The 23,188-nt window shown below is 39.0% G+C and overlaps 1 protein-coding gene across 1 annotated transcript; it reads left to right on the top strand.

The window, feature by feature from the left end:
- The first annotated feature begins 477 nt into the window (after positions 1-477).
- irs1 (insulin receptor substrate 1) lies at positions 478-22,519 on the top strand. The gene is made up of 2 exons (XM_079387285.1): positions 478-4,364; positions 20,032-22,519. The coding sequence occupies exons 1-2, from the start codon at positions 1,070-1,072 to the stop codon at positions 20,034-20,036; spliced, it is 3,300 nt and encodes a 1,099-aa protein (XP_079243411.1). The 5' UTR covers positions 478-1,069; the 3' UTR covers positions 20,037-22,519.
- Positions 22,520-23,188: the final 669 nt, after the last annotated feature.

The following is a 23,188-nucleotide window of genomic DNA, read 5'->3' as shown; positions in this document are numbered from 1 at the left end:
AACATTTATGTATTCATTTAATTATTTAATTTTTAATTATTCAATTAGGTGGAAATAAGGTAACAATTGCATGTTACCACATTTTACAGTGTATAATTGCACTTTTCATTACACTGCATGTTACACACATTATGTAACTATAATTAATCCCCATAGTAATAATAACAATGTGTGCTTTAAAGCAAAGCAATTACACCTGAAGTACATATTGTTCATTGGTCACTATATTTATCAAAGCAAATAGACTGTAAAGTATGACCGACTTTCTATTTTACAATTGTGTGTTTATAAATAACTGCAGCACAGTTTTTTCTTTTAAAAATAAAACTTTATAGTGGTGTGAACTCGTGGATGAATCTTTTCTATAAACGAAGCCCCCTATGATGATTGACATTAGATCCCTCCAATCAAATGACGGCAGTTCCAAAAGGGGCGGGATTATTAGTTGTATCGTAACATGCTAGGCTGCAACCCCTCAGTCTCAGCTCCTCTATACAAATATACACGAGCGGTGCCTTGTTTTGGTCTCTTACGGCGTCGCAAAAGAAAACTCAAGAGAGTTTTGGAGGAACTTATGTTGCCGTTCAAACGGACTTGGTACGTTTCTGTTGTAAATAACGGTCAGTGCATACTTTGTGTAATTACACTTTTGGGATTTTTGCAGACAGCGCTTTGATCTTCGGGGTAAATGGGGTCGCGCGCTGCTGACTGCGCTTGTTTTGATCATGCATACGGATCTCCGGACTGAAAAGGACACTGTTTTGTAATTTTTACTGTTTTGTGTTTTTTACAAAATAAACTTGTTGCTTTCTGGTACTTGCAATATTTTTGAGGATGTCCGATGGATTATTTAAACTTAATTGTAACAACGTAATGCTGCTGAAAAACAATCCAAGTGTACTACGGTATCGATGAACTGTTATAATTGAAGCTCTTGCACAAAAGGGACCTGTTTCAGTGCTATTTTTCTATTTTTACTCAATGGGACCATTTTTGTCTCAGCGAAGAGTACATGCATAAGGCTTTGACTTTCGATCCTGCAGTTTTTCTATAGTTTGTTTTTTATACCATGGCAAGCCCCACCACGGAGCAAAGATGTTTTTCAGACGTGAAGAAGGTGGCTTATTTAAGGAAACCCAAAAGCATGCACAAAAGGTTTTTTGTACTGAGGGCGGCGAGCGCCTCCGGACCGTCCCGACTGGAGTACTATGAAAACGAGAAGAAGTGGAGACACAAGTCTGGAGCGCCGAAAAGGTCCATTCCGCTGGAGAGCTGCTTTAACATCAACAAAAGAGCCGATTCTAAAAACAAACATCTCGTCGCGCTTTATACCAAGGATGAGTACTTCGCCATCGCTGCTGAAAGCGAGGTAGAGCAGGAGTCGTGGTATCAAGCCCTGGTGGATCTTCATAACAGGGGTAAGGTCCACGAAACTGCCTCGGGCCGCGGAGTTGGCGAGGATAATTACGGCGAAACCACGCCGGGACCTGCCTTCAAAGAGGTTTGGCAGGTTATTTTGAAACCAAAGGGTCTGGGTCACACAAAGAACTTGATTGGTGTTTACAGATTATGTCTCACCAATAAGACTATCAGTTTTGTGAAACTCAATTCTGACGCGGCCGCCGTGGTCCTGCAGTTAATGAACATTAGAAGATGTGGTCACTCTGAAAATTTCTTTTTTATTGAAGTCGGGAGGTCTGCAGTGACCGGGCCTGGGGAGTTTTGGATGCAAGTGGACGACTCAGTTGTGGCTCAGAACATGCATGAAACTATATTAGAAGCCATGAAAGCCATGAGTGAAGAGTTCAGACCCCGCAGCAAAAGTCAGTCATCTTCCAACTGCTCAAACCCCATCTCAGTGCCTGTCAGGAGGCATCATCACAACAATCCTCCTCCCAGTCAAGTTGGCTTAGGCAGGCGCTCTCGGGCAGAGAGTGTGACGGCCACTTCTCCTGTTAGACCTGGCAAACACAGCCATTCGTTCAGAGTGAGAGCGTCCAGCGATGGGGAGGGCACCATGTCCAGACCAGCATCTGTGGATGGGAGTCCAAGCAGTCCAAGCACAGCCCGACCTCAATCGCAGCGACACAGGGGTGGATCCTCCAGACTTCACCCGCCACTCAATCACAGCAGATCAATCCCCACGCCCACCTCACGGTGCTCCCCCTCAGCCATCAGCCCTGTCAGCCTGTCTTCCAGCGGCCACGGATCCACATCTGACTGCCTCTTTCCACGCCGCTCTAGCGCCTCCATATCTGGATCGCCTAGTGACGGCGGATTCATCTCCTCAGATGAATACGGATCCAGCCCCTGTGACTTTCGGAGCTCCTTCCGTAGCGTGACTCCAGACTCGCTTGGCCACACACCACCTGCCAGGGAGGAGGAGATAAACAACTACATCTGCATGGCCAGGCCTGGGTCACTTCCTGGCGCCGGGAGCCAATCGCGAAGCCAATCCAGGGGAACGCCATCGAGACAGGAGGAGCCAGAGCTGGAGAAATGTTTCCGCAAGCGAACGCATTCTTCTGGTGCGTCGCCGCCAACTCCGTGCCATCAAAAAACTCCCTCGCAATCGTCCGCTACTTCGCTGGAGGAATATACTGTAATGATGCCCACATACCCACGAAGCCGCACTGCATCGTCATCATCATCATCATCATACAGGCACTCCTTCATGCCAACACATTCATACCCAGAGGAAGGTATAGATGCTTCACAAGCTAAAGACCACAGTAGACCAGATCACAAAGATGACGGCTACATGCCCATGCTGCCAGGCGTTGCGCCTGCGACCCCAACGACGAAAAGCTGTGACTACATGCCCATGAGTCCAAAAAGTGTGTCTGCACCACAGCAAATTATCAACCCCTGGCAACACTCGCATGTTGACTCCAATGGTTACATGATGATGTCACCAAGTGGCAGCTGCTCTCCAGATGGCACAACAAACTATGGCAAGATCTGGACTAATGGCGTCAACCCCAAGCTCTCCATAGAAAGCATGGAAGGTAAAGTGTCATCTTGTGGAGACTACATTAACATGTCCCCGGCTAGTTGTTCAACGACCAGCACGCCTCCAGACTGCTTTTTCAACCCTGTAGAAGATCCTCCCAGGCCGATGTACGCTTACTTCTCTTTGCCCCGCTCCTTCAAACACGTCAACAGGAAGCAAGATCAGAGCCCTCTTCGGATATCACTGGGCTCGAGTCGATTGGCGTATGCCGACTCTTCCTCGTCTTCAGCGAGCAGCGATAGCTTGGGTGGTCAAGGCAACTCGCAGCAGTCTGCTGTCAAACCCAAAAGGTCAGAGGGCAATGGGAGGCTGACACGTCCAACACGGCTGTCACTGGACACTAGCAAAGCAAGTACTCTTCCACGAACACGTGAGAGTCCCTTCCCCACAGAGCCCAAAAGTCCTGGCGAGTATGTCAACATTGAATTCAACGACAAGACGTTTTCGACGAGCTTGGCATCGCTGTACCCACCCGTGTTTTCCAGAAGTGATGCTGAGGCCCCATCGGACCTTTCATCATCTGAGTACATGAACATGCAGCTGGGCTCGCAGGCTGGTCGTTTGTGCCCAGAAATGCAGATTTCCACTTCCTGTTCAGACTATGCCATAATCGCTCCATCAAATTCTGTATCCTCCCCTCCACTGCTCTGTGAGAGCATGTGTGACCGTGACTACATCAGCACGCAGTTAGCATCCTGCACTAGCTTTCCAGATACTGAAATGATGCTGATGACCAAGGCCTTGCCGGATGCAGATGATGCCCCTCCTTGTTCTGCATCACCCAATCATGATGTGACACCGTTAAGCGGTGCTCCAGGAAGACCGGCTCTGATCGGCCCTTTGTCAGGTCTTAGTGCATTCACACGAGTAAACTCCACTTCTGGGCGGAACCAAGGGGCTAAAGTAATCCGGGCTGACCCACAGGGTCGACGACGACACAGTTCAGAAACTTTTGCTTCCACAACGACCAGAGGGTCAGTTGACATGTCGGCCACCTGTCAGTCAGGTGAAGTGAAGCGCCACAGCTCCGCCTCTTTCGAGAATGTGTGGTTAAGACCCGGTGAGGCCTCTGCTGCTTCTGCCGCTCCACCTGCATCTACAGTAAGCAACGGACAAAGGGAAAACACTTCAGGCCCAATTCCCACATTAACAAACCATGACCAGAATGGCCTGAATTACATAGATCTGGATCTGGTGCAGAATGGAGAGCAGCATGTTCCAGACTGGAATGCGTTCCAATCTAGGCCAGTGGAGCTGGGAGCTGTCGAAGGTATAGAAGAGCTCAGTGCCTACGTCAGTATACACTTCAAGAAATCAGATGAGACCAGAGGGAATCTCACAAGCAGAGAAGGTAAGATCAAGTGTTCGTTTAAGAATGGTTATCAATAGAGCATCTGAGAATGCTGTGTTCTTGACTATTGGCATGTTTGAGCTATAAATTTCTTAGTGTCTTTGTGTTATCATTCCTGTTTTGAACATTTAATAGGTACTATGCATATCATGTTATTATTTATAAAATCAGCCCCCATTTATCTGAGTAGTTTGAGTCTTTGGTGGAAAATCCCGTTCTGAAATCTTAGGACAGAGCTAAGGGGGTTTAGATTCCCTCCCACTGATGACTGGGCCTCTTCAGGCTGATAAATGGACATATTTGTGAATGGAGGCAGAAAGGGTTAGCGTGTCTACACTTGTTCCTGATGCGACAAAAGGAAAAAACAGCACATATATGCATTTGTGAGTCACTAAGCAGCTTATAGGATGTCTTTTTCCTGAATGGAAGTTTACTTGGTGTGTGAGTTAACTCTTCAGAGTTGTCTTTGATATTAATCAAGCGCTGTGAGAAGTCTACAGAGCTGCCACTACTGTGCATTCTCCACTTCGCCCAAGGGTTTGTGTGTCATGCCTGGCTGACTCTGTATCATCGTTGTTTTAGTTTATTTACTTGCCCTTCAGCGAGTGAAGGGTTTTCCACCCTCTTGGCCTTCCTTTACTTTTCTCTTTTTTCCCAAATGTGAAAGGTTTTGTGTGTATCCTAATGATTGCATATCAAGCTTTAGCAGAGCAGTGTGGATTTCCCATGATGCATTTAAACTTCTTGCACAAGTGATGACAATGCTACTACTATTGATAGTATTTTTCCATTAACTCGTATTTACTATTAACCATCTGTTCAGGATAGATTCAGAGAATCGTTTGTGTTCAGTCTAGGAGTATTAATGATTTGGTGATCAGTTTAATTGTTATTATTTTTGATGTAATCAGTTTCAGCACAAATGTGTTCAATATGGCATAAACCTAGGTGGATGCTAAAGTCCAAATTTATTTAGAGATTTATTATTTCATTATTTTTTTGTTTTAGCTCTTAATGATGTTATGTTTTCACTAAAAAGAATGAGGATATTGTTGGGATGGTTCACTCAAAAAAGAAAATTGTCATTTCCAAACCTGTATGATTTTTTTTCCTCTCCTGTAGAAGACAAAGGTATTTTGAAGAATGTTTAAACCGTTTTTGTTCATACAGTTTCAATGGGGTCTAAAAACACTGAGACATCTTTAAGAATATCTTCTTTGTGTTGCGCGGAGGATAGAAAGTCATACAGGTTTGGAACGACATGATTAAGTTCCAATTAAGTTCATAAGTAAGTGATGAAAGATTTACCATTTCTGTCAGATGGTTTTTGCGCAACTGTTTAGTGAGCTTGCCCCTGTTTGTTCTAAGGAAGCATTTGTTTTGATGGGGTGAGAACCTGCACCCATTATGCTTTCTTGACTTTGTCGCCTTTGTATGTGTGTGTGTGTGTGTGTGTGTGTGTGTGTGTGTGTGAGTGTGTGTTTTGAGCTTGGCTTGGTATATTTAGGGGGGTGAGAGAGCACAGGGGCTTCAGTGTTGCGTAACCTGTGTTTTTTTTTTACTCTGGGAAGCCCTGTGTGTCTGTTTGTGTGTGTGTGTGTGTGTGTGTGTGCACCTTAGAAAAACTCCCTGTGTTTCTCTGGAGACAAGAGTTGTGATGATGTGGACATCATCTGCAGGAAACAGAAACCCCTCCTCTTACTCTGTGCTTATTTTCACCTGCGCTTTTACATTTTATGTAGTTCTTGGTATGGGGGTTATTTTTGGTGTATTTATCGAATGTGTTGTTGTCACAATTTTGGCAGGATGTCTATCTAAAGCTTCAGTTCCTAATTTCATCTGCCTCCTTTGGCACATGTTCTGCCCATGGCATGCTCCTGTGTGGCTCTGCGTCAATGCCACCCATCTCTATGGTAAAGCTGTTGCCACAGCGTTTTTTTTCCCATGTCACAGTGGATTAAGGGGCCACAGACTGAGATGCTGGGGGCTTCAGAAAGCCACATTACCATTGGGCAATGGTGGGGTGTGGCGGGGTGACAGAGTTCTTCGGTGGGTTTGGTCAGAGTGAGACGATTAGAAGCCCAGCCCACCTCAGGCCACCGTGATGGGGTCACCCTGCAGAGTGGCTTCTTGTCCCCTTCTCCCTCTTACTCCGTTTCAGCCAAGTTTTCCTCTTTGTTGTCTTTCCCTCTCTTTCTTGCATCCTTTAGGAGGTTTGAAGTGCCAAGTATTGTGCAGCAGCGTGATCGGTTAGGGGCGGAGCTCTGGGATCAGATCAGAGGAATCATGGGTATTCAGTTGAATTTAGGCTATTGTTTAATTGTCATTTATTAATTTGAAGCTAAGGAATGGTTGATTTATTCACTTGTACCTCAACTTCAGTAATCTATATTAATGGTAATTTTATGTTAATGTTTTTAAAGTGATAAAATTATACAGTACCATTCAAAAGTATAGGGTCTGTAAGATTTTTGAAATGTTTTTAATATATAGGTTTCTTATTCTCACCAAGGCTGTATTTACATGATCAATAGTAAAAATACAATAAAAGCTGTAATATTTTAAAATATTATTTCAATGTAAATGCCTTTACTGTAATTTTACTGTCAATTTTTAATGCATGCTTGATGAGAAAATAATAATAGAAGTAACTATTTAAAAAAACTAAATCTTGCTGATCACAAACTTTAAAATGGTATATGGGTGTCTAAATATTTATTAACAGAGAAAAGGCCAATATTCCCATTTCTTAACTGTTTTCGTTTATAAGTGTAAAAATTTGTAACACATACATTAAAATATAACTTACATTCTTCAGAAAATTATTAATAATAATAAAATTACTTTGAAATGGTCTGATATTCATTCTGAGGAATTAAAAAAAAATGTTTTAAAAATAATTTGATAATCTATTTTATCTTTCACCAGGCAAAAATATTAATTCTGAGTGTGTAGAAAAGTAAAAGCACACCTCTCCTCAATAAATGACATTTTGAGCTGAAATGATGCAGTTGTGCAGCACTTTTAAATCTTTCCTAATGCTGCAGGCTGAGCAATATTAACACAGAATTTTCTGTATTAATGCTAACTTAATAGATCATCAATTTAGATTACAACTGAATATGGAAATTCATGAAAATCTCTATTTGATGCATGAGCGACGATAGATCAGGCAGGAAGCAGGTTAAAAAACAGCTAAATTGTAGATCACTGTCAAGGTCATCAGTAGTGGGATGAGGTTGGCAGGTTTGGTGCTCTGTTCTTTGATGAGATCCTTGGAATGTGTGTGAACGGGGAAATGAGAGGTGTGTGTGTGTGTGTGTGAGTAGCTCCAGGGTTGGAATGTAACAGCAGCTTTTGTGCCTGTTTTACAGAGCCGCTTGTTAAAGTAGATACAGGCAGATATATATGGAGGGATGGAGAGGAAGTAAAGAGAGAGGTAGGAAGGGGCACACAGCAGGAGAAAGAGAGAGAAATAAGGAGGGTTTAAGAGATTAACTGAACAAGGCCATGTATAAGGGGAACCAGAAATTCTCCAATCAGTGTTTCATGTAGAACGACCCTGGCATTTATATCCATATAGCAAATAGGATTTGTTTTTGCTTTGAAGTATTTTAAGGCAGCAAGTAAAATGTTGGCTTAATAGGCATAACCTATCCCTGTCAACATTAAGAACATAGAGTAAATGCTCTTGTGTGTTCATACAAATTGGGTTATTAGTACCCAAGGTCAAATATCAGCAGATGCTCGGAGCACACTAACAGAAATGACTAATATTTAAGTAATGTAAAATGCATGAAATTCCTCTGTTCTTTATCTGTAATAATATTTGAAGTATTCTATTCTGATTCTGTCTGGTTTAGTCCGTCTAGTTCTATTTAGTTTCATACTGTTTTGTCTGTTTTTGATTTAATAATACTGCATTTGATATAGCATGTAACTAATTAAGAGTTTGTATTGACTGCCTTTAAATGAAAAAGTTAGTTCACCTAAAAATCAAAATTCTATTTATTTATTAATTGAAATTAAATTGTTTAAACATTGTGATTTTCTAAACATATATGACATATACGAACGAAAGACAAAAGTAGAAATTAAGATACAAGGTATGCACGTTTAGAAAAATTGGATTGTTTGCAGTACGTGCATGCTATTCAGGTGATGAAATTTGCGTCACACTCACTGTATGCGGACTCTTGCGTACATGTAAAAGCAAAAGTATGCTTTGGCCTGAATTCGTCATGAGTTCCCTCAAGACTATAGGTTTTTATAATGGTTTTTTTTTAATTCATGAGCAAAATAAGCTGTGGTAAATATCAATTGATGATACTTGGATATTGGTCTACAATGTAAATTACACGCACTCATACTGAAAACTCACATTTTTAGGATATGTATATTTTTAAAAGTGTGTTTCTAATAAATGACTACATAGAAACATTTGGAGTTTGAGCGTGTGCAGATTGTTGCATAAGAAAACATCCAGATATTATTAAATTATGTTTACCACAGACCTCATTTCACCCATGAAATGAAAAACCCATAGCAAAATCTCAAGGGAGCCCATGGACAAAGACTTCTGGCTTTTGACATCACGGCTGCAGCATTCTATATGTGAATGTCAGTTTTGAGACCTAGATACGTATCATTGAATGAATGAACTACTTAAAACCGCTAAAGATTTCTTCACACAAAGATATTGTTTGGTTTCATAAGGTTTGATAGGGAGTAGTTTTATGGTTCTTTTATTGTGTATTTTTGTCCTTTTTGGAGCTTGAAGGCACCTGTTCTCAAACTCCCATTCACTTTGACTGTACAGAAAAGAGCTTAGCAGAGATTCTTTGGAATGGTTTTGTAGAACATTGTAGAAGTTTTCGGTGAGAAAGTAATGACAGGATTTTGATTTTGAGTAAATTATTCATTTCAATTGACGTAAACCGAAAACAAAAAGTTTCTGGCTTTTTAGAAATGCTGATAAAAGGAACAAAATGGCTCAGTTTCTATCTGGTTTTGTGAAGTCAAATATGCATGCGATTACTCTTCTCTCTTATCTCATTAATGTTGAATATTATGTGGTTATTGTCATCACATCAGAGCTTTGCATTTAGCTTTATCCGCCAAAGATAGAACCACATGAACTCCCACATCCCGTTTTGTTCTTCAAAGTCATTCTAAGTTTGTCAGAAATTTCACACAGAGTACTCGCACCGCTAATGTGCTGCTGACTATTTAGGGTGAGGGTCGGAACGGAAGGATGGGGTGAGTTTGGCCAGGTATCAGTGTCCCTGCTCCCACCATGAGACTTGGCATCAAACGGGTGGACATGAGCCATGGGTTTGTAAGGGAATGGTCCGTGCCACTATTCCACCAATGCTTGACAGGCATTTGAACCGAATGTGCAGCCAGACGGATGGGTGAATGAAAGCAGAGTGTTTTGCATTGTCAGGCACTGATAGGTGCCGGCCACAAGCGGGAATGATATGGTCTCGTGGACGGGACATAGGGGTCTGCTTTTAGGAGATCACAATGTCTGGACTGACGAGGCGAAAGTGGAACCTGTTCTATCAATAGCTTTAATAGAGCAGGCTTTGTTCTTTGACAGCGCTAGATGTGCTCGCTCCAAAGATGCCATCAAGACATGTTAGATGTCAAATGTTTCAAAGATATAATACTAAAATAAAAAAGGGGGTGCACCGATATTGCAATTGTCTAATACTGATATTTATATATACACAACTGTTCAAAAGTTTGGAAGCAATTAATAAAATTACCAAAAATTATCAAAAGTGACAGCAAAGACATTTATTATGTTACAAAAGATTTCGGATTCCACAAAAATATTAAGTAGCACTCTTTTCAATAATAATTATAAATGTTTTTTTGAGTACCAAACCAGCATATTGGAATGATTTCTGAAAGATCATGTGACACTGATGACTGGAGCCTTGCCATCACATGAATACATTTTCACATTTTAAAATATAATAAAATGGAAAATAAATATTTTAAACTGTAAAAAAAATAATAATAATTTTTAAATGTAGCCTTGGTGAGCATAATGTTACCGACTCCAAACTTAATTATTGATTTTATATTTTTTAGATATGTTATGGCATGTTATGTTTGATGTTATGGCAGATACCCAATAAATATTACAATTACTTGCTGTTTTGAGTATTAACTCAAACATAGTCAGTTCAACTGTTTTAAATGCTAACAAGTGAATTTAAGCATTACTACATTATTGTACAGTATGAAATTATATGATATTGGAGTTTTACTACAGACTACAAGTCAAAATATTATTGTTTTAAAGGGGGGGGGGGGGGTCTTTAATTTGAAAATAATATGCTTATTCATGATTGTTAATGGTTGTTTATAGTATCATAGTTTTTGCGGTTGCATTGATTACTGACATTTTATATTGTGACATCCGTAGTATGTGTTTCCATGTGTCTTTTATATTTATGTTTAGTTCTGTTGAGCAAAAGTGCTGAGTCTTTGTTTGTACGTTGGATCTGTCTTCTAGCCCATGTGTGTGTTTGAGAGAGAAGCAGTACAGTTCTTCCACTCCGCCCAGCTCCGTTGGTCTGGACGAGTTCCTCATGGCCCAGTTGGATCTGTCAGCTTCATGTCCTCACTTCACCCCAGCCACACACACTCGTTCTCTCTCTCTTTTTATTTCTTTCTCTCTCTCTCTCTCTCTCTCTCTCTGGTCAGGGTTGGGGCAAGGCCAATGCAAGACCAGAGAGTTCATAAAGATATGACAGGAAAAGACGTCAGCGTGTATGTGTGAGCACTTGTTGTAGGTGATGTGCGATATTTGCGACTCCGAATTCTTCTTTACATTAAATTTGCTTTTAGAGGAGGGCAGTAAATCATTTCTCCTTTCAGTTCTCCCCACAACAACATAGTAGACGCCATCCAAATGAAGCTGTGGCAAACTCACTGACTGACATTTGTTTTTGTTTGTGTTTCTGGCGGTAAATACGACCTTGGCTTGAAGCCGAAAGACGTTCTGGGATGTGATTCACAGAGAGGCTTACGTACTGCGTGAGCACTTATAGGTCATCTCTGTCAGTTTTGGGTTTGTTGTGAAGTCTCTCTCTTTCTCTCTCTCTCTCTCTCTGTGTGTGTGTGTGTGTGTGTGTGTGTGCTGTGTGCGTGTGTGTGTGCTGTGTGCGTGTGTGTGCTGTGTGTGTGTGTGAGCGCCCTTGTCGCTGAGGTCAGACCGTCAGTGGAAAGTTTCTCAAGAGAGTCCGCTCAGGCATGCCTGCGCCTCAAGCGGGCCGCCTTTTATTTTCTTTCTCTCTTTTTTCGGCCCCTTTTTCTGTGTAACACTGTTTTGGAGTTGTGTGTTCCAGCTCTTTGTTGTTAGTTGCCTTTTGTTTAAGGGCACATCACGTGTAAGTGTTTGAGTGAGTCATCAGGGACACTGTGTTTTCTAATGAAAGGTCATGAATTGAGAGTCGACTCCTGTCGGGTGAAGTTCCCTCATCTTGTCCTTTTCGGTCCTTTCTCTCTCACACCAGATCTTGTCTTCACCAAAAAGACTTCTTTTTTTTTTATTTAACCAAGTCATCCCTTATAATTTGGTTACACTGTAGTTCTTAGATATTGTTTGTTTAATGTATTCATGTAATTAGTTACTTGGTACATGGTACCAAAAAACATCCTTAAATATATCATGGTATTGCTTGTCCCATGGCATTATGTCCAAAAACCATGATACTTTTTTGTAATTTACACTATTGTCATATTACAGTCAAGATTTGATTTAAAGTTTCTGAAAGAATGCCTCTAGAGCCACATTTAGTTAATCAGTAATACAATAAAACAGTGATATTGTGAAAAATGATTACAATTTAAAATATTTCTATGTTGTGCTGCGTAATATTTTTCTGGAAACTGACATTTATTCTGGATTTTTTTTATGAATAGAAAGCTCAGAAGAACAGCATTTATTTGAAATATGAATATGAAATTTATATGATTTTTTTTTTGTAACAATGTCTCTTCTGTCACTATTGATCACTTTCATACATTCGTATTAATAAAATTTTTTTATCTTGCATTCCCCAAACTTTTGAATGGTTGTGTAATTACCATATTAATATACCTCATTTATTTTAAGATATTTGTAATTCCATGTATGCTAGACCTCAATGGATACTGTAATATTTACTGTTATGGTATTATGCATAATATGGTATTACCATGGTACTTTTTGTAACCGTCTCAAGGCTTTATTTCTTTAGAACATAACCTTTTCTTACAAAAGCGTCATATGGCATTGAATGGTATTAATATAGGCCTATACCATAGTATTTCATTGTGGTAAAGTCTGAAAACATTGTCCAAAAACATAAATTATTAACAAAAATCACGTTTTCAGAATTTTCCCTTACAGAAAAAGTGCAGTGGCAGCAGGTAGGTACCATAGTTAAGTGATGGTAATATCATTTTACATTGATATATATATATAACTTAACTTACTAATTTAACAATATATTTGCTGGATTCAAGTACCATGGTATTTATGTGATACTTAATGTGCAAGTACTATAATATTTACATGTTTTTAGACATGGTATCATGGTAATACATTCTGTATGGCAGTCCAAAAAACCTTATTTTACCATAGTATTTTTGCAAAGGTCATAAGTCATATCCTTCCTCCCCCTCAAAAAGACTTCTATCAAGATATGTAAACGTGTTCAAAGTGTGACTGAATACAAGAGAGCCTTTGTGAGCCGTGTGAAGTGGGCCTCTTCTGATAAGTTCTTTGAAGATCTGCCGTTTCTCACGTCTGGTAAAATGCGAGGAGTCAGAGACGACGAACAGCAACAGCCACTTTCGCCTCACGTCCGTATCAAGAGAGGCCAGCAGTCGACGGCCATCTTGGGCAGAGGGAAAATCTGCTTTGAGTCTTGTAGTTTACAGCTCCTAGGATGAGTGCAGCGGCGAGGGGAGGAGAAACCGAGTGCGTGTGTGTATGTGTGTGTGTGTGTCTCAACTTGCTGAAGTAGGCAAAACATCTGGTGTGTGTGTAGGAGATGGAAGTTTTTCCTTTGCTAAAGGGAATGGTATTTGGCACACACTGTCTCTTCCACATCACACACACACAGAGCTGATACAGCCGCTTTGTTTTTCTCTGGCCCCCAAAATGGGCCGCACCATTGTGTTCGTTTGTCACAAACACCAACATTTAATCCCCATTTTGTTTCAGGATCTTTTCAACCTTCGATTTATTCGTTGTTATGTCAGTTTTTTTTCCTCCAGTAGTCAAACTGCATCTGAATTCTGCATTGGTGTGTTACTTCAGGGTGTGTTGTGGAAACCTCTGATGTGGTCTTGCGTGTGGTTTCTCTCCCAGTGCTGTGAGAACGTGAAGTTCTCCGATCGTGAGGTATTCGGGAAGTTCCTAGTCATCGTTTTGTGACCGTATGAGTGGAGGTTTGTCAGTGTGGTTTGATTTTGTTAAAGACATAGTTCACCCAAAAATGACTATTCTGTCATTTACTTACCCCCATGTTGGTCCATACGACTTTGGTTAATCTTCAAAACACAAATTAAGATATTTTTAATGAAACCTGAAAGGTTTCTGTTCCTACCCCAGGTGAAAAACAAGTGCACTTCCATAATGTACTTAATGTGCTCTATTTTCACACACTAATTTTGTACTTAATATAGTAAAAATTATTCTTTAGTACTTCAGATAAACTTAAGATCATTGAGTGTACTCAACTGTGCTATTTTGAGACACCATGAATATGAACTAAAATACACTTTTAACATACTATCTTTGTATTTAAAAAATGTATTTAGTTACCACTTCTAGCACACTTTAACCCATATTTCATACATTACACTCAAGTGTACTACAAGTGGTAACTAAATAAATTTAAGTACAAAGATAGTATGTTAAAAGTGCATTTTAGTTCATATTCATGGTGTCTCAAAATAGCACAGTTGAGTACGCTTAGATGATCTTAAGTTTATCTTAAGAAGTACTAAAGAATCACTTTTAGTACAAAATTAGTGCATGACAATAGAGCACATTAAGTACATTATAGAAGTGTTCTTGTTTTTCACCTAAAAGTCCAGGTAACCAAAACTTCAAAAAGGATATAAATGTGTTGTAAAATGAATCCATATGTTTTGAGTGATTTAATCAAAGTCTTCTAAAGAGATATGATTTCATTATATGATTCAGTATTACATTGAGGCTTTTATTTATATCTACACAATAGGGCTGTGCAATTAATCACATGCGATTGTCATGCGCATCTCATCAGTAAAGCGGGTTCTGTGATTAGTAGTAAATCTCCATCACCTGCTTTCAGATGGAGCGCCATTTACTACACAGAGCCATAGTTCACTGACAAGCTAGGCAATATCGTGTTCAGTATCACAGAAGAATCGCATGCGATTAATTGCACAGCCCTACTGCACAATGATTGACACATACATACATACATACATATGGGCTGCATCCAAAATCGCATACTCTTGGAATGGGTACTTCTTTTAAATAATTACTACAAATATATGTTCTATATAACATGAATTTAATCCAGACATACTACATTCACTATGTTGTTATTGACGTAACCTACCAGTGTCAGTTGCATCTCTTCACAAGTCCTCTCCCATGGCCTCATGGGATAGTAAAGTTTCCACTGGAGATGCACTTCAGTACAGTTTCATACATCTTGAATGGCTACAGCGATCTGTCATGCCACATTTTGAATTTGTGATAAAATGAACAAGTTTGGAGCCGAGACCTTGTTTCTTATCAGTATAACAAAGCTCTTTGTGATTATTGCATGGTAGGCACATTATAAATAATGTTTGGTGAAGGGAAGACCACAGACCTGGCAACCTTGGCTTGGACTATGGGTGATTCATACGGTCAAATAGAACCTGCATTAACTGAGCTATTTCTCAAAGAGATTGCATTATCATTGCATTAACTTCAACAACCATAAATTTACACAAGGCATTTTCTTCACACATTAGTTGCATTCAGACTCGTTTTTCCACCCCTTTTAAACTGAAAGGATATAATTGCCCTGATCATCTGCTTTTTTAAAACCCTTAGTTGATGACAGAGTTAATTGCTTTTATCGACCAATACCAAATATTAGCTGATATATCGGTGCATCCCTATTTATAACCTTTTTGGATTTTTTACATTTTGATTAGATGGATTTTCTCAGGTTTCATTAAAAATAGCTTAATGACATGATGGTGAGTAAATGATAACAAATAGCATTTTTGTGAGAACTATCCCTTTAAGTAAGCACTTCTCACTTCGGAAGTTTGGCATTGAATTCATCAAGAGCCTGTGGTGTGTTTGTGTGTGTGTTGGCGTCAGCGTTGAATGTTCTCTCTCAGCGAATACGACCTGTGTACTGACGTCAGTCGTGCCGAATCGCAGCACACACTGCAGCACACATCTGTAACTGTATCCTTCGCAGCGCGTGGGGATGGATGTGTGTGGACGTTTCAGCGGGCTAAAAATGTCCCCACTCTCCCGGGTCCTGGCACAGTATGCCTGTGTGTGTGTGTGTGTTACACGGCTGAATGACGTTAGTTCATTGAGCTGATGGTAGATGAGCACCACCCCTCACTCGCAGCCTTATAAGGTTCTCTGCAGAGTAAAGCTCCAAATCCCACCTCTGCAGACGCTGTATGAGTGTGCAGATAACTTACTGTAGTGTGGGAGTGTGTGTGTGTGTGACGTTACAGTATGCTGTAATGCTGGCTTTTATTAAATGTGCTTATTTTAACACCTGCATGTGGTACATGTAATATGTTAGAGGCATAGAAAAGGCACACATCCCAGCTTTGAGAAAGTCAAGCCGTTGATATTATTATCAGTGCTGTAAAGAGACCTGAATATTCCCACAGTCCCAACAGTGCATCAATACCAACACCAAATGGAATTGTTGTATCTTTTAGTAGCAAACTTGGACCAGATATAACATGAAGCTCCACCAACGATGCAAGCTTGGGTGTGGGACTACCTGTTTGGAAGCAATCATCATTTTTGTAATTCAGTTTTGCGACACTCGTGCAGAATTGACACACTTTACCTTTTTGAAAAGGTGTTTTCCAAGCCTGGAAAGGTACTTTTATTAATATACTTTGTGGTAAAGCACATGCCATTCAAATATTTGGGGTTATTAGGATTTTAATGTTTTTAAAGAAGTTTCATATGCTCACCAAGTTTGCATTTATTTGATCAAAAACAGTGAAAACTAATATTGTGAAATATATTATTACTTAAAATTGTAATTTGTATTTTTATTATAATTTAAGATGCATCGAAATTAACTCTTTTCTGTTGTAACTTTTTTTTTTTTTTTTTGTAATTTATTCCCGTAAACAGCATTTATTTGACATAGACATCTTCTATAACAGTACACATGTTTACAGTCATTTTGGTCAATTTCATGTGACCTTGTTGAATAAAAGTATAAAATAATAATAATGTTCCCAAACTTTGGGACAGTAGTGTAGTATACAGAGCTAGGTAGTAACTGATCACATGTAATCTGGATTATGTAATCAGATTAAAAAAAAAATAGATTGTATTACATTTTATAATGCTCATAATCAGATTTGTTACTTTTTTATGGATTGAATGATTACATATTCACACTATGGCAGTAAATCATTCTTAATTTACTGATTCTCCTTAATTCTTTTTTCTCTTTTAAATTGTCCTTTCTAAAGCTGTGTGTCATTCAGTTTAGCTTTGACTATATTCACAATATAGAATAGCCACGTAAATGTCATGTAAATAATTTTGCATTCCATGCTTCTGAATTATTATTATTTTTTTACATTTTTATGATGTACTTAATTAATTATCTTTTTATCAACTCACAAACCCACTGCTGTTCTTACATTAAGTCCAGTTTGGGAAACCCTGGTTTAATGCATTTTATGATGTTGATATAAAAAAAAATGTAATTTTCTTTCTCTTTGCTTTTTTTAATATAAATATGGTATGTTTAATGCTAAGTTTAAAACAAGTTAGACAAAAAGTAATCTAAAAAGTAGTGAGAATACATTATCTAAAATGTGTAACCTAGATTACGTAACTAGTTTTCATCATGTAATCTGTAATCAGCAATAGACTACATTTTGAAAGTAATCTACCCAGCTCTGGTAGTATATTTTATATTATATGGAAATGTACATTTTTAATTTTAGTTTTCAGTTCTTCTGAGTAGAGTAAATAAGTCCACCATTTCTGATGAACATTAGTCGTTCAGTTCAGTTCATTCTGCGATTTCCATATGTGTGAAATATCTGGCAACTCAAGTGGAAATTGTCCATAGCAATTTCTATTAAATTTAAAAAAAATGTAACCAGTAAACACTTGCCTGGACAAGTCAGGTAACATAGGACATAAAGTGGGGGGTTTATGTGCAGTTTTGTCTAAATTACTCGTTTTGTGATGATTCATACACTTTAAGTTTCATAGTCTTGTCTTTTTTTGATATCATAAAGATGGTTGTGTGATTGACAAATCATGCACGCTGTAGTGCACGAATTCCAGGAACAGAATTTTAGAATCGAATTCTGGAAAATCTGAATCTTACTAGTACCTCCTCCCCCTCATTCCGGGATGCTGTGACTTCCGGGAGCGGCATTTTTGAGCTCCCTCTCTTTTTTGTTTTTTTTTCCCACGCTACGTGTTTGCACAGTCCGGCAGCTTATAATTTCACCCTCTGCAATTTTCTCCATCTTGCTGGTTTTCTAAGTAAAGAGGAAAGAGGCCCTAAAAATGGCCGCACTATAAAAGCGTTTGACGTCGGGCTTGCTGCGGAGATGTGAGGGGGCTTTCATGTTCTCAGCGCTGCGCTATTAGACCTGCGGCTCTCTGCTCCGCTGCTGTACAGCGCTGTATTTATAGCTGAGGTTTGCCTCTTCAGCTCTGAGCTCAGGCCCGGTCCTTCCCGTAGATTTATACTGGGGCCTAATCGGAACCGAGGAGCTCCGTGCTGGGGCCTACTTCTCCTCAGCTCCATCACAGGGCCTACTGTCATGCTTTCTGTGTGCAATTAAAGTAAGTAATGGAAAAGTATCACAGGATTGGTTTCAGAGGTTAAGTGAGGAATTGAAGCTGTATTTGTTTTGAATGTAATTAACAAATCAGGTCAGTCGTTCCGTGTTGTAATGGCTAGTTCTCTTTCATGTATGACATCATAACGACTGCGTCCAAAGCAGTGACAGCTTCAGGTAAAAGGTTTGGGAACAAAATCAGACCAGTCTAAACAAATAAGCTCACTCCGATACAGGCGAGGTTGTGTATTCCAGTGCAGAGCTGGTGTCAGAATAATGTCGGCTGGATGGAAAGAGGGCAGCGGTTTATACAGGAATACGTACACCAATACAAACACTTGTAAACTTAGTAAAGGTGAACGTCACAGTTGACCTTATTTGCTTTCTGGACTTATTGTGCGGCTTGTAAAAAAAAAAAAAAAAATCATTCTTTTTAGTTGGACCTTGAATGAATCTTTTGATTCAGTTCACAATAACTGAATGATTCTGTTAACAAATTAAACCGATTCTGGTCTTGAATTCTACTTACTGACTCAATGATCCGGTTACTGCTTTTAACAGTTGGTCGGAGGGTAAATTATTAGTGAATAAATACACGTTTAGTCTGTTCCTAATACAAAGCCATCGTATGGCTTCAGAAGACTTGTAAAAACATAGCATACAAGTTATATGGACTATTTTTATGATACGTAAGGTGTTTTTATGTCTGTCTTGAACCCTAAAAGTACCAGTCCCCATTTATTGTAATTGCAAGGAAAAGTGATCAATCTGTTGGTATGACGTACTACAGGTTTAAAACAACACAAGAATGGGTAAATTCCTTTTTTTTTTTTTTTTATCAAATATCCAGTTTCGCCTCACATTTTATAAATGCACATGTCTTTTCATGTCGACTTTAAACCCCGTGTCTGAAGTCGTGATCAATCACAAGCCCAGAATTACAGCACATCACTTTTTTTTTTTCAGAATTGATGGCGAACAGGTGTGTGAGCGCGCTAATGCTGACTGTCTACCTTCTGATCTTTTAATCACAGTCAGTGAGAGTGTTATATAATGAAAACAGCTCGTAGTTGTTTGTGTGCGTCTGAGTGGATTAGACGTGCGATTGAACAGGGCAGGAGTCAGGAGCGCCACTTTCGGATGAGGCTCACATACGCTTGTGAATGGATAATGGGAGACAGACAGAAAGAGAGCAGATTGTCTGCATCAGGTCTTGCTCGCTCGCTCGCTCTCTGTGTTTGTGCCGAGTGATGATGTCATAAAGGTTTTGGCTCGTCTCAAGCTGTTCAAATCAGTGTTGAACGTTTCCAGGGAAGCAGTGATGCTTGTTTATCAACCGTTGGCATGGTCAGTTACTCCTCGGGCCGAAGGAAGGATCCAAGAAAGAGTGGTGTTTTCAAATAAACAAAGAAAGGGAGGATTTGTTTGTTTTTGTGTATGAGAGGGCGCTATAGACCAGCATGTTCCTAAAAAAAGTAGATTAACAGCGTGTTTCTACTCTAAATAGTGCTTTTAGGTTTTATTTTGTGTTGTCTGTGGCCGTTTGATCATGTGTCTAACGTTAATTTCTCCTTTTTTCCACCAGAATGAAGAGTAGAATGCCACTGTTTCTTCAGCATCAAAAATCAAAATCTCTCCCTGTTCACCACAAGCTGGACCTCAGAAAACTGGACCTCAATAAACTCACTAACCTCATTTTCCAGAGCCACATTATCACCCGGACGCTACCAAAACCATATGGACAAAACAGACCTCATAACATCACATATCCGGGCCTCACAAATGCTGGATTCCACTAACCATAAATCTCTCACAACTGGACTTTCACTGTGCGCACCTCTTCAGACATTACCAGACGTTACTGTCCAACTGTTACAGACTCGGTACAAATCGATTTCTACCATCAGATGTGGTAAAACGGCACCTTTTGAGGTAAAGGGCAACGATACTGCAGTAGTAGTTGTAGTTTCTCAAGCAATGTTACATTAATGATATTTATGTAAATGATGGTACCTAACTAGTACCCGACGTACGACAAATTGTTTGGTACAGGGATGCTTTACGAAGCAGCCATATTGTGTTGGGTTTGTACGACAGTCCCCAACAGTGTTGATTGTACCCATTTCCTTCGGTACTACCAGATATTTCCATTACATATGGGATTACAAGTTGTTATACAGATCTCAATTAGACGCTTTTATACACCCAGTACGGACAACCTCAAACACCCCAACCTCACCTCAGGATTTTACGAAAGAGTTTACACACACACTGTGTTTCAGCACTGTGAGCCATGACTGACCTCATGCTGCCAAACACACACTGTGATGTCTGTCAAACCCGTGTTACATTTCATACATGGTCACATTACAGCCCGTGCAATTGCAATAAGCATGAATCTCATGGTTTATATTGGCCTCCAAACAGAACTACACTCCAATTTTTTATTGTTAGCATGAAAATCAAGAAACAATTGTTAATAATTTGCATATATCTCATATAGAGTATATATGGCTTCCAAACAGAACTATTAAATATTTTGGTACTATACCTTTTTTATTTCTTTTTTTTTTTTTTTTTTTTACTTTTTTTATCACAGTTTTTTTATTTTAAAATAATTTTGGTACTAATTTTTTTTTTTTTTACAATGATATATGCACAAGTTTGCTTACGGTAAATCAAATTTTACATCATTACCTGATTACCTGATGAACAATACAGTTGAGATTTTGTGAATGATTATGGGTGGACTTTTTTTTTATTAGCGTCACAAATGAGTAGAGGCCTTACAGCCCTGGTTGGGCGCTCAATAAAGAGCTTATTCAAGCGATCACATTCATGGGTGTGTAAATCCCATGACTGAACTAATGTTTCTGAGCAGATTGTATCACCAGTAAAAAAAACTTGCACAAGAATGTGCCATAACAGTTCACTATGATACGTCTAAATCTTGTAGTGCAAGTTGATTTTACTGGCAGCAGTACTGTTTTTTGTGTTGTTTGTTTTTTGTTTTTTTCCGAGCATCCTGCTGTTAAGCCTTGGAAGCCTGTCAAACTTTTTTTTTAGGCTGTTTTATTTCATTACAGTTGTATCTTTTATTTCATATGGTTTATTTTTGCTTAAAATAACTATTGTTGGAGCGATGGTAAGCTCACAGCAACAGGTTTAAAAAGGAAAAAAAAACTCAATGTCTCATGTTTGCTGCTGAAATGAAACAAACAATGAACAATCTGTAAATTATTGACTATATAGAAATGTTCTTGGTTCTCTTTTAAGAGTTAAAGTATTTAACATTTCATGGTTGGTGTTTCATTATAATTTTGTTTTTCCCTTTAGAATCTTGACACATTTTTAAAATGTGTCCACTGTTCTTAAGTTGTGGGGAATATTTGCTTAAAATGTGTTATCCAACCTTTTTGAGAAAATGGTACAGTTCTATAGAATTTCCTTAATTTTTTAAAAAGATGTTTATTAATGTAACATGTACATCAGGGACTTCCCTTTTCCCCCCCGCCAACTCCGGATGGAATCGCTTTTGGAAACCTGTTACACTTGTGTTTCCCTGAGTTCTGATTGGCTGTGACAGTGGTGTTCCTGAAACCTGATAGGCTGTTCTAAAGGTTGCATGTCATTCGATAGGTTGCAGTTGTCGATTTAGCACCCTGCGGTTGTGTTATGATTCAGGGTGTGGGGCATCACTCTTCCCACCATTATGTCGCCAAACCTTCAACATCTAAACCAAACTTGTTCTCCTTTGCAAATAATGTATTGTATAAATGAAAACTGATGATTGGTGGATATTCGACTGACCAGGGATGTTTGGTTTTATGGATGCTCAAAGCAAGCAAATGATTGGTCCTCTTGAATGAATGAATGAATTGAAACATTTAAACAATATGAGTGTATGTAAAGATGAATGGATGTATGCACATGCAAACAAATATTTTTGTTTTCAATTAATGAAATGACCAGCAGTAAGGAGAACTGTAAACCCCTCCCCACCCCCCTATTTAGAAGAATGGTATCTTCTGAAACCTTGACGTGTAATAAAGTAGAAGTGCTTATCTTTTCTGAACTTCTTGTTTTCTATGCTCTTCATGACACAATGCATGCAACACGAGAGGCTATATTGTAAACAGGGCATGTTGGTAAATAATGGCAACCCATTACATCATGATCATATTTACTATATAGTATGGCTCTGAGTGCCTTATTTGAAATTATTTAAAATAATTTTATTTAATTATTTGAATATTTTATTTGTGTCTATATGTCTCACTATATGTGTGTGTGTGTGTGTGTGTGTGTATATGTATATACACACACACACACATACAGTGCCCTCCACTAATATTTGCACCCTTGATAAATATGAGCAAAGGCGGCTATGAAAATAAATCTGCATTGTTTATCCTTTTGATCTTTCACTCAAAAAATTCACAAAATTCTAACCTATCATTGAAGTAAAACAATTGAAAGTGGGGAGAAAATCTCATGATGAAATGTTTTTCTCCAATGAATGTTGGCCACAATTATTGGCACCCCTAGAAATTCTTATGAGTAAAATATCTCTGAAGTATATTCCCATTCGTATTTACATTTTTTAGCACACCAGGGTGACTAGGAGCATGAAATTGTCCAGCCATGACTTCCTGTTCCACAGGATTATAAATATGAGGAACATAAAGGCCAAATTGCCTTAATCATTCGTAAGTAAATTCGAGTAAAACCTAAGAATATAG

Source organism: Barbus barbus (assembly GCF_936440315.1).
Source record: "Barbus barbus genome assembly, chromosome: 31".
NCBI lineage: Eukaryota > Metazoa > Chordata > Actinopteri > Cypriniformes > Cyprinidae > Barbus > Barbus barbus.
Note: the sequence above shows the minus strand (reverse complement) of the source record. Positions and strands in the feature narration are given on the sequence as shown.